At 36.8% G+C, this 13059-nt stretch overlaps 1 protein-coding gene across 1 annotated transcript in view; it reads right to left on the bottom strand.

Annotated features, from left to right (window-relative positions):
• LOC143177129 (synaptic vesicle glycoprotein 2B) overlaps nucleotides 1-13059 on the bottom strand; it is a 77665-nt gene that overhangs the window by 4745 nt on the left and 59861 nt on the right. Inside the window, exons 8-10 of the mRNA XM_076374925.1 lie at nucleotides 11362-11476; nucleotides 4099-4258; nucleotides 3895-4022 (exon numbers count right to left, since the gene is read on the bottom strand). Coding sequence (XP_076231040.1) covers nucleotides 3895-4022; nucleotides 4099-4258; nucleotides 11362-11476 — 403 coding nt within the window. The remainder of the gene's footprint in view (nucleotides 1-3894; nucleotides 4023-4098; nucleotides 4259-11361; nucleotides 11477-13059) is intronic.

Below are 13059 nucleotides of genomic sequence, written 5' to 3'. Positions count from 1 at the left end.
TAATCCTTGTTCATTGTTTAACCAATTATTATTATATTCATATTCTTTGGATGACACGAAGTGAAAAATTCAAATTAAACCAAACAAATAATTTGTAAATATTTTACAATTAAACATTTTGTACATTGACGATGCAAATAATTATCATCAAGGAATCGATCCATTCTCATTTATTTCGATTGCAGAATTGACAGTTCAGTAATAGGCTACAACCAGCGTTTAAGGGCTTAGGGTAGTCACGTGACTTTACGAGATTTCCTGGTCGGTATCTGCCGTTACAGTTTTCTTTACAGAAATAAAATTATCCACAGACATGTGGCTGCCTAATGAATGCGAGATGGAGCCACACTATGATTCCCCCTCCACTATACACACTACTGTACGAGCCGTATGTACGTGAATTCGGCCCTTCGGATCACTTCGGATAGCTTCGGAAAGACGAGAGAGAAGGCAAATGTCAAATCTTACTCTCGCGTTTCTAAAACGCTATTGTGGTTTGGCCCAAGTCGCCCGCAAGCGACATTGAGCGGCACGAGTCATTCGTAAAATATTTCGAGTGGAAACTCTGGTTTATCTGCAAAACTAAATCAGTTTAATAAAAATTACTTTTCGAGTTTATGTAACTTGAATGTAAAAGATGATATACTTACAAGTTTTACACTTTCTACGTTCTTGATACCAGCCTTTAAAAAACAATTAAAACAAGTTCATGATGATTTCATATTAATTTACTTACAAACAATAACAGTAAACGAATTTTAGTTATCTCTTTGTATATGTGGCGAATTATTTCCAATTCGTTTCTCCTTCCGGTTTGGTCTGGGTTAGGTCAGGGTTAGCTCTGGGTATATACAAAATAAGAGGAGACGTTGCTAAAAATACATTAATTTAATATATTTATAATCATCAGAATCACGGTTGCCGCTGCGACCCCGACCGCGGCTTCTCCCATACTTCCATTTACGGACTTTCTTTTTAAAATCCCAGAACTGTAATATGAAAAATAGACACATCTTATTCACGAAATTTACTTCGTTCTTGAACAAAAAATGAATAGATAAATTACTGAGCGCTTTAGCATAAGATCGCCTATGATCTACGTATCTTTTGTCGTCATGCCTCCTCTAAAGCTTGCACCGACTCCGGCGTCGGCGTCGGAGTCGGCGTTGGTGTGGGCGTCGGCGTCGGCGCTAGCTTTAGAGGAGGCATGACGACAAAGCGTACGTAGATCATAGGCGATCTTATGCTAAAGCGCTAAGTAATTTATCTATTTATTTTTTGTTCAAGAACGAAGTAAATTTCGTGAATAACATGTGTCTATTTTTCATATTACAGTTCTGGGATTTTAAATCATCATGAACTTGTTTTAATTGTTTTTAAAGGCTGGTATCAAGAACGTAGAATGTGTAAAACTTGTAAGTGTATCATCTTTTACATTCAAGTTATATAAATTCGAAAAGTAATTTTTATTAAACTGATTTACTTTTGCAGATCAAATCAGAGTTTACACTCGAAATATTTCATGCCGCTCAATGCCGCTTGCGGGTGACTTGCACCAAATCATAATAGCATTTTAGAAACACGAGAGTAAGATATGACATTTTCCTTCTCTCTCGTCTTTCCGAAGCTATCCGAAGTGATCCAAAGGGCCGAATTCACGTACATACGGTTCGTGCAGTATTGTGTATAATGGAGGGGGAATCACAGTGTGGCTCCATCTCGCATTCATTAGGCAGCCACATGTCTGTGGATAATATTATTTCTGTAAAGAAAACTGTAACGGCAGATACCGACCAAGAAATCTCGTAAAGTCACGTGACTACCCTAGGCCCTTAAAAGGTATTTAGAATGAGGACAAGACCTCTGTATTTCTACCTCTGGCCGATAGAGGTAGCACTTTCGAAGGTTTCCAGTTAAATTGGACACCCTGTAGTTCCTGATTTGTATACTCCTGTATTTCGGGATCCATGTACCCGTGTATTTCGGGATCTATATATTCTTATATTTTAGGATCCTTACATCTGCGTAGATCCGGATCCGAGTATCGGTGTAGTACAGTATTTCGATACACGTATAGAATCGGGATCTCTAGTATAAATATTACATATTAAATTTTCGAGTATTAAATACTTATATTTTACAAAACGAATTTTAACATGTACGAGATATATTCAGCTCACAGCTTCATAACTCGCTTTTGCAGAACCTCACAGCCGGATAATTATAGGGAACCGGAAACGTACAGTAAGGCCTTGGAAATTGTCCAGATTTTGCTTTCGGAATTTATTGTCATTATCCTCACTAGTTCTTGGAACTGCCTTTGTGAAGTGAGTCTACAGCATGAAGTATCTAACAAGGGGATTACTCGGTGTTCGAATTTGATAAACTTTTGTAGATTTCTAAAGTAGCCGAAAATATTTGACAAATTTTTCTTTGTATTTCCTATTATCCATATGAAAAGGGCGAAAACCCTTCGAAATCATGTAATTTACACGATTACACGCTTTCAAATGACAAATCAGCAGTGTAAAATTTTAAAAAATACAGATTTGTTTAAAAAATATATTGAAAAATTGCATGTTTTTGTTAATTTTACGTATTAAATATTAATCGATTTTTCATAAATTGATATCTGGATACTGTGAATCTAAACACAAAATACGTATATTTTGAAATTTTTAATTTTTGCATTATGAAAGATATAATTGCATTCAATATTTATCCAAAAAAAAGTATATTACACTTCGGGTAGTTCCCTTGTAAGATGTATAAACAGGCATGCTTAAGGCCTATTATCGCATAGCTAAAACTGATTATTTCAGTAAACTACTGTGGGATATCGCTATCCCGTGTGAGACATCTCTATTTCACTCACACTCCATGGAAAACAACGTATTTGGAATTTCTTAGATCTATGTATCACTTATAAAATTGACCAATCTCAAACTTCAGTCAATTTCCAAGGCACTCCTATACACATTCAAGAGCTGCAGTCTGCAGTAAATAATTTATGAGTAGCTATGTACAGATGTAGGGCAGATCGGTGTCAAAAGTAACATATTAAATAATTCAAAATCTATCGTAGGTTTTATCACAAATTCTGGATATTTAATGCAAAATTACAAATGAAACATACATATTCATGTCCTAACAATATGCATACGCAATAAACAAGAATAGTTAATAAAACGATTTTTTGATACCATAGAGTAACTTTTCTTAGTGTTTTAAAAGTGTGATATAAACATTCCCTTGGGAACTAATGTTGTTTCATGTTTTTAGTCATTAATTTGACCTTTTTTAATGTAATATTGAGAGTTAGTCATGACTTTTAAGTTTTTGATTAGTAAAAATTTATAATCTGAGTTCCAAAGTATAGTCAAAGACACTTGTAACATCAATGCCTCGATACACAAAGAAACGGCAAAGAAAAAACGGATAGAGTGCATAGAGTGCAAGCATTGGGTTTGTAACAAATACACAAAACGTTATGTTTCGTACATGTGCCATAAGTGCGAAATAGAATAATTTACCTAATTAGGTAAAAATTTTGCAGATTCAAAAAAGTTTTAATTTATATTTGTTTCTTTTTGTATGAACACGATTATTTTATTATTTTCATTTATTATTACAAATTATTATAATAAACATTCTGTTTTTTACAAAATAAACTTTATTGATAACTTTGATGTTACTTGTTATAAAGCAAAACACCTTTGACTGAATAATGTCAGATAGCTAGTTAAGAGTATGACATAAACATTTTTGTTGTAAGTGTAATAGTTTTTGCATAATCGTAGTTAAATTGTTACTTTTGACCCTGGTCTTCCCTACATATAAATGTCATAGTGTCATTATTATTTGATTATATTAGTGTAATTATGTATACATTACCTAAGGAAGCAGTTCCAATCATAAAGAAAGGGCCTAAACAGGACAAGTTAAACAGAACTGGAAATAATAAATTGCCTATAACCGCTCCGATTCTGCCAACCATCATAGTTAAGCTAACAGCCATAGTCCTGAAAGAAAGCATTAAACGAATGATTAAGTCAATATTTGAAACATCATACGTTTCATTATACTAAAATATTATACCTTAAACCTGTTGAGAAATGATCTACAATAATGTTTACAACACATGCACCGCCTATGCTTGACATAGCCACGAAGACTGAACATAAGCCGAGAATACTATTGGCAGTTGTCGCCCAATAAAGAGATGCACAACAAGCAGCAGCTACCATAAAACAGGTTGCTGAAAAAAAAAGGTAACACTTAACTCTGCTGAAATATTAATTTGCTATCAATGTTTAAAATGCTGTCAATTTTTCAAATCCTAATATATATCTCTAATATGAGTTGCCTTTATGAGAAGATATTCGTTTTGTAACTAAAGACCAGAATTGAGTTAATTTTATTTCATATAATAAGCAAAACACAAAAACGTGATCGTGTTGCATGCATGGGAGCATCGTCGACAACGACATAGTGGTGACCACATATGTATAAGACTATATGAGGCATCAGAACTACGTGCTGAAGTCAAGATGGAAGGGTAGAGATATACGGGAAGTCTATAACTCCACCTCTCTTATAGAATTCCGTCTCTTTTATGTTCTCTGGAGTGTAATGCGCTTGCGTTAGAGACATGACGAAAAAAGATAAAGAAATATATATCTGTACGCTGATGTTGACTTTATTGGATTCTCATTGGAAGTATACCTAATGCCCCATATTGTCTTATACTTATATGACTATGGTAGAATTAATTTTAACAGGTGGCTCAGGGTCACTCAGCCCCTCACGTGCCTTTCTGGTGGATTCCCCCACCGCGGCAGTACCCCGTACGCGCGGCGCACTTACCGCGCGTGTAGAATATCCGTGAGCTCACTTGCTGTTCCACCAGAAAAGCGCGCGAGGGGCTGAGTGACCCTGAGCCGCCTGTTGAAATTAATTCTACCATAAGCGGTAACTATACATATTGCGATGACATTACTGGCGGAAGTGCGAGAGCTGTATTGCCAGAGTGAGAACGCAAACACAGTACTGTCCTGTAAAACGGTCGAGTTTCAAGTCACAGAAAAGGCTCGCGACTATCTCCACCACTTTATGGGGGTCTTCTCTTCGAACAACCGAAAGGATCCTTACAGCGACGAGCCATAAATTTTTTGAGTGCTACCGAAGTATCGTATTTAAAAAGCGGTGATAATTCGAGTCTTTGTCTCATCCGCGATAACCGTTGTCTGTTGGCATACGTGACCGGCCGAAGGTCGCCTTCGGCAGGAGATTCAGTTGCGCCAACAGATACGGTACATTCGAATTATGACTCCTTTTTCAGCTATTATAGTTGATGTTCGAACAGGTGAGCGATTTCGATCAGCTGTTCGAATCTCAGGCCCGCGGTCGCTCGGGCGGCAAACTCGCGCTCTCATTGGCCGGTGTTTTACGTTAATAACTCGTTAACGAAGCCTCATCTTACATTTTCGCTAAGGAAAAAGTTGTTTCAAATCACCCCCTGAATCACCCCTTTTAAGGAACTGCGACATTTTTGTTACACCCTGTATACAGGTTTATCAGTTTAACTGGAAACCCTGAAAGTGCTGCGTCTAGCGGTAAAAAGCCGAAAAGACGCTACCGCAATAGCCGCAAGATGCCTACAGTAGTTCTTTTCGTGTCAGTAAGACGACAAATTGCTTTGAATTTTGCCTATACCAAAGGACCTGTCAATTTGACCATTTAACTAAAGTAATACTTCGTGACTGCATCGATTTGTACAGTTAATAATCGTTTAAATAATGCAATATGATGCAATAATAATGTAATGATCTACTAGCATACTAATAAGATGATTAAATATCATATTACTTACTTGTGAAGAATAGAACGGATAGGTTATCCAACCTGTTACGTTGTAGGTTGAATTGCTACATCATGAAACTAATAAATGTTATTGTCTCTCGTATACATTGGCTTATTTGTAACAAATCCTTCACGTCATGTACGCTTCCTGTGGCACGGAAATTCAGTCTTATTACTGCTGTATTGAGGGGTGGAAACAAACATTTGGTTTCTACTTATAGATTAACAAGGAAGGAATAAAAAAGAAGTACGAATGTGAATTTGAGAGTAAGTGTAGGTGTGAATGCGAAGACGAGTGCGACCGGGTCAAGACGAGAGGCCAACGTACGCGAATAATAACAAACATAAGAAAATAGCCGAATATGAAGAAGCATTATGCGATGACGTTATTAAAAACAAAGGCCCGTGCGTTGAACTCGGGTGTTGAAAATCCGCAAGGTCGAGGCACGACCGAAAGGCGAAAAAAGGAGTCGAGTCGCAACCGTCAAGGCGATAAGTCAAAACGAGACGATAGGAATTTAGCTATTATATTTAATAGACGATAGGGTTATTATAGCTGTAAGATCTAGTTTCGAATATAGTCATTAAGACAACGTAATGTAATTCATTCTATAACGTCAATCACTATACTTCCGAATCCCTGATCCTACAATAAGTAAACAAAAACATACATAAGGATAATAGATAGCATAATTTCTCATAAATTGTCATTTTTATTAAAAAATGTATGAATTGAAGAACAACACAGTTTTGTGGCTGATCGCTGTAGTGTAACCGGTTTAATAAGTTACAGTTGTTACATTACACAGTGTAATGTAATTACATTTGCCGTGAAAATACAATGCCGTGTACATACACTAGTTTCAGAAAGGCTTTTATCACTCGTTCTACATTGTTTTCTAAACTATCTCCTATCAGTTGTAATTTTCTCCTTTTTGACTGAATCTCTAAGTTTTGTAACGGCTAGATCTTAAATGGTAAAATGTAGTAATAGGTACACCAGAAGAACTTTAGTTAGTTGGAGTAACCTTCAAGTATCACATGGTAGACCTTTGCTTTTTAATATTTTTCAACAGTCTCTGTAAGGTTGTTACTAGTAGCAAGGTTCTCCTTTATGCGGATGGTTTAAAAATCTTTTGTGCTGTTGTAAATGAACATGACACCATTCTGCTGGAGATTCTTCTTTTGAACTTAGAAAAATGGAGTCATGGAAACAATCTTAGATTCAGTATATCCAAATGCCTTATGATTCACTATTGCCAGTATTCCTGTGGCTGGGTATCATATTTACCTCTTATCTATCTTTTAATGATCATTATCGAAAAATAGGCAATTTAGTTTTCTTGGTACTTGGATTTATTCATCGTTTCTCTGTACTCTTTGTCATGACCGGTTCTAGCTTCGTCCGCGATAGCTATTCAGATGCAAATACACCTGCTTGTGCATGAACGTTGAGAGCGAGCAGATTGACCACGTTTCGAATAGGGTTGAGACTTCGTAGGCGTACTGAAGGGAAGGGAATTGGTAACGGTACCGTGTCGCCTTGCGCTGAAAACACTGGCTGAGAATTACTTTAATGACTTGTAGCCACCTGCGAGCTTGGGCTTTTACTAAATAGCTGTTTCCAATCTCTACCATCTTTCCTTTTGTGCACGAACGGGGGTACGGTACCAATTCCACTCGAGCCATTTAGTCGATAAGAGAAAAGTCGGGATGGCTTTCCCCCAAATACGGCAAATATCGTGTTTGGTATCATATTCTTCAATATCCTTATGTAAGTTTTTGTTTACTATATTAACCTATAAATAGAAACCAAATGTTTGTTTCCATCCCTCAATAATAGGACTAAATTTTCATGCCACAGGGAAGGTACATAACGTGAAGGATTTGTAACATATCCTTATAAAGCCGTGACTGCAAGGCATTCCCCACTACCGCGGAACCGCGACACCGTTAGTTACTGCTATGACCGCAAAGCGGCCATCACGGGAATCGCGATCCCGCAAAAAGATTCGCGGGACCTTGGAGTCGATAAGTAGCCGCGACAGCCAAGGAAAGCAGAGCGTGCTAGCCATCCGTAGCGTGTGAATAGTGAGAAACGAAACGGCTTCGAGGCACTCCCTTGTAACCGCTGTTTTTTTTTTAACGAATCTCCAAGGGGTTCCACCGGGCAGGTGCATGGTGTTCGGCGATTGACAAGCCCGGTTATCCTCTGGTCATAACGGGGGAGCCACTCCACGCGGACCATCCTTGGATCTCTGTGACAGCTGACCAGGCGTACGTCAGAAGACCACGGGCGAAGGGTTTTTTGGTCAAGGGCAAGTGGGTAGGTGAATGTCACCCCGGATCTGCTCAACCACCGTTCCCCCTCCGCTTCTTGAACATATTCCGTGTACACGAGCAACCGTCCGTGAGTTTCCGACTCCACTGCCCGGAACCACCTCCGGGAATTCCCGACTCCCGCCAAGCAATCAGCGCCGACTGCGGAGCGGAACCGACTAGCTGGGGCAGCAGTCCTGCTTCACGTTTGGTTAACGACGACATCACGCCGTCCGAATCCATCGCACATAGTTTAAATAGCCAATAGAGAATATTAGTAGCAGTAACCTAGTCTCACTCATTATCATCGCAAACCCGGCGTATCAACTAAGTCGGCACCTTCTTCTCCGTCTTCGGGTGACCACGCCGAATGTGGTCACAGATTTATTACAAATAAGCCACAGTATACGAGAGACAATAACATTTATTAGTTTCATGATGTAGCTATTCAACCTACAAAGTAATAGGTTGGATAACCTATCCGTTCTTTTCTTCACAAGTAAGTAATATGATATTTAATCATCTTATTGGTATGCTACTAGATCATTACATTATTATTGCATCATATTGCATTGTTTAAACGATTATTAACTGTACAAATCGATGCAGTCACGAAGTATTACTTGAGTTAAATGGTCAAATTGACAGGTTCTTTGGTATAGGCAAAATTCAAAGCAATTTGTCGTCTTACTGACACGAAAAGAACTGCTGCAGGTATCTTGCGGCTATTGTGGTAGCGTCACTTCGGCTTTTCACCGCTAGACGCAGCACTTTCAGGGTTTCCAGTTAAGTTGATCACACTGTATTCCTATATTTAATCAATGGAATTATTATTCCGGTAACAGAAACTATAACAGCAGATACTGACCTAACAATCTCAAAAAGTCATATGACTACTCTACCCCCTTAATACGTGTTAAGACTCTTATAGGCACAAGTCCTTCAGTGAGACTCCTAGCATTGACTAAGTATACATATAGACTTTACATCCTATGGGGTTCTTTCGTATCCACAATCAAACTGCAGTACTGACGTAGAAATTCGAAGGTATTTTTAGTGTTCTCTGCTCTTGAATAACGGTTAATTGAAGAACTAATAGTTGACACAGTGTTAGTAGGAAAAGGGACTGTAGTGTTGGTAGATATGTGTGATTTGTCTTTGGCAGGGATCGAAGAAATAAGCAATCGTTAGGTTTAGGTAGAAGAATTTTGCTTTGTGCGATTTCATGCTACGGCTTGACTTTACCTTGTATTTCGTAAAGTACAGTGATGTTGCAGACGAGACCCCGGCTCGGGTCTGGTCGCAGCTCTCGTCCGTGAGTGGTAGTCGATTCGGCTTACTTTGCTCTCGGTCGCCGAGATAATTGGTACACGACCGGAGAAGCAAAAAAAGGGTCTCGCTCGACCGTCGATGTTCGAGCTCGATGTCCGAAATCAATGACGTCATAAAAGACATGTATAGAATTAGGGATTAAAAATAGGAAATTCCCAAATAGCATAGATACATCTTAAAAACGTGTTAAAAACATCCAGTAAAGTTCTAAAAATGTCCAAACGACGTCTCTGAGACGTCCGGTGTTACAAATCAGTATGTCTTTAGGACGTCTTAAGAAACATTTATAAGACGTTTTAAGGACGTCTAAATTACGTATATAAGACGTTCAGACAAAAATTAGACGTTTTTAAGATGTCCAAAAGCATAAGTCTTTAGGACGTCCATGTAGTGTGTCTTTAAAACATCTTATAGACGTAAACTTTGCAAGTCTTTAAGATGTACGCTCTTGGACGTTTTTAAGACGTCTAAATTATGTCGTAAGACGTTTAAGCATAAAATGAACATAAAATAGACGTCTTCAAGACGTTGTGTGCTATTTGGGTTACGAAGAACTAGCGATAACACAGTCCACTGCCCTACCTACGCTATACAACGAGGTATCGTGTCCCCCTACTAATAGGCACGACAATTTGTTGTCTGGAGATGCGTTAGACGCATCTAGTACGAGTTACTCGTGTTTCGACGGTGCGGTTCCGCCGAATTTTTGTTCTAGGCGTCAGAGGTGTTAGGACACAGGCGGCCCCATTGAATCACGCCAGGAGCAGTATCCAGGACTACAAGGAGCATCGTCCCTTTAGCCCCACAGGACACTTTAATTTTATCTGTCCTTATAAGGACAGACAAAAAGAATTATATTGTGCAATTTTCTTGTGGTTTAGTCGCCTTCTCACCTAATCGGGACCTACGTTAGATCCCCTTTAGCGATCCTAACATATCTAATATTTGAAAGAATAGTACGAAATTGTTAATTTCTTTTACAATCAGTTTTATTAATTTAATACGATAGAAGCTAAAATCAATCATTAAATGCAAACATAACTTTATATCTTTAAAAGTAATTTTAAGATTCAAAGTAAATTACGTTTGAAATATTGGCGGAAAAAGTAAAATTTTCTGACTGAATCGATAATGTCGAAAGTGACACGAAAACGGTAATGGGGCTCTAAAACCCCGTTTACCTGGTACAGAAAAATACATTGCATGTTAGATCTATTCGTATACTTAGTCAATGCTCCTACTGTAAATGGTCCCTCTTGTCTCGATCATAGGATTCTACTTGAATAGCTGGCAGTTTTTTGGTCTACATTTCATCTATGTGTTACTTACATTCTTCTCTACAAGCGTTTTGGATATTTATAATTTTATAAAAAGTAAATCGTAAGAGATACAACAAAATTTATTGAAACCTTTTTCTTCTGTTGCTCCTCCTTAATATATCTGCAAAATTACAAAATCCTCCAACTCTTCGTTTCCCATATAGACATGCTAACTTTAAAGCATTATTACTGTAAAACGGAAGCTTATCAGGTATCATGTTATGGAATATTTTGTAACCCATTTGGAATCCCCTACTACCCCTTGAAATATTGGAAGTTATACATATTATACTCTGTATATTCAAATGTTAGATAATCACCTGGTGTACCGTAATAGGTCAAATTAGATTTTATTTTGAATAAATTAATTGTTATTGAAGAGATCTAAGCATGGATTTTACTCCTTAACGCGCACCGCACAACTCCCCATCATTCATCCATCGGAAAGCCACTCTTTCAATGGATAAGTATAACTGCATCTTAGGGACATTACAAACGTCTCAATTTTATAATCTATTCTTAACTTTACCTATAAGTTTCCTTTTTCCTACGACGGTAATCAACGTGCCAGCCAAAGTATAGCCCAAAACTCCAGTCATAGCAATCACGATGGAATTGATAAATACCTTTGCGTTCAAAACTGCCTGAAAAAAAAAGTATTAATGAATTCTTGCAAATAAAAAGAATCATCATTAACGTTTAGCATACCAGGTGGGGTTAGCTTAAATTTTTAAACCCTTCCATTCTTGAAAAATTTTTTATTTTAAACCCTTAAAATTTTCAAATATTTAATTTACAAATTTTCAGTCCTATTGTATACTTTTTCAATTTTTTGAATTCTAGTCCTTGGAAATCTTTATTTAAAGTCCGAGTGACTATACCTTCGTAGGATAAGGGTTAAACACAGTCGAGTTAAAATAAGATTAGGCTTTAATTATCATTATACTTTCCAAAATTCTTAAATATATCGTTCACATGCGACATAAAAAGACAATAAATAGTAAAACATATGTTATCCAATTAGAAAGTAAACTGAAACATGTAAATTTTCTTTTCATCTTATAACTTATACATTTTACAAAGACAAGACTATACCAACACTGTATGTCTTTCTCTTAAGTGGGAGACATTGAATAAGGGAGTGTATTGACTCGACAGGAATCGTTAAGGTGTGCGTTCGTATATGTAACTTTTAAACCTTTTTTATAGTACCACTGAATATACGTATGTGTCAGTATGTATTACAATATTTAGTATGTATTTTAAAGATTTTATTTTTTGCTTCGGTAGTAAATATTTACTTTAGGGGAGGAACCTCCCCTAGTCAGGCTTAGGTCTGGATTAAGTTTTGAATCTGTTTATACTATGTGTACCTGCGTCTGCAGCTATGTCCATAATCATGGAGTTCACACTCAAAATATTGGAAGACTGTGACGTGACATTCGGAATGGAATATCTTATTTTAGAATTGGAATACGTCAAAATCATTAAATGAACTACTTAGTTGACAAGAGAACATCTTGAAGTGTAAATGTCCGATTTTAATAAAACTTAGCAGGCTTGTAGATTAGTCAAAAGCATTTGACATATACTTCTTTTATCTGGTGGTGTCTATGTTTAATGGGTGCAAACCGCCCCCAAAGTTGGGGATGGAAACATTTTGCTTATATCTCAGAAACTATTCCACATACGCGAAAAATATAAGTGGGGCGATTACGTGTTTTTAAATGATGTTTGAAATCATCTATTTGTTTAAAAAATATATTCAAACTAGACTATAGATCTGTACTATAATATAATTGTACTATAGATTTAAACACAAAATAGGGATATTTTGGAATTTTTAATTTTTGTATTGTAAAAGAAATAATTGCATTCAAAGTTCATCCGCATTTCATGTGAAATTGTGTAGTGGAACAGGTCATTTCACGAAAATTTAATCGTCTTATGATACTTTCATCACAGTGATGAAAATATATATACATAAATTGACCAAAAATAACTAAAGATGATTCGCGAAGTTAGATACCCGCCATATAGCGGGTATATATAAAGTTTCGAAGTGTAAATTACTTTCTATATCAGGATACTTTATCTATTTTCATTTGTACATCCTTATTTCTCTACTTATTTGCTTTACCACTCTTCATTTATTTATTTGTTTAATTAATTAATTTATTTATTATTTATTCATTTACTCATTTATTCGTTTATTGATTTATTCATT

Source organism: Calliopsis andreniformis, chromosome 3, assembly GCF_051401765.1.
Source record: "Calliopsis andreniformis isolate RMS-2024a chromosome 3, iyCalAndr_principal, whole genome shotgun sequence".
Classification (NCBI taxonomy): Eukaryota; Metazoa; Arthropoda; class Insecta; order Hymenoptera; family Andrenidae; genus Calliopsis; species Calliopsis andreniformis.
This window is presented reverse-complemented; position numbering and strand designations above follow the sequence as displayed.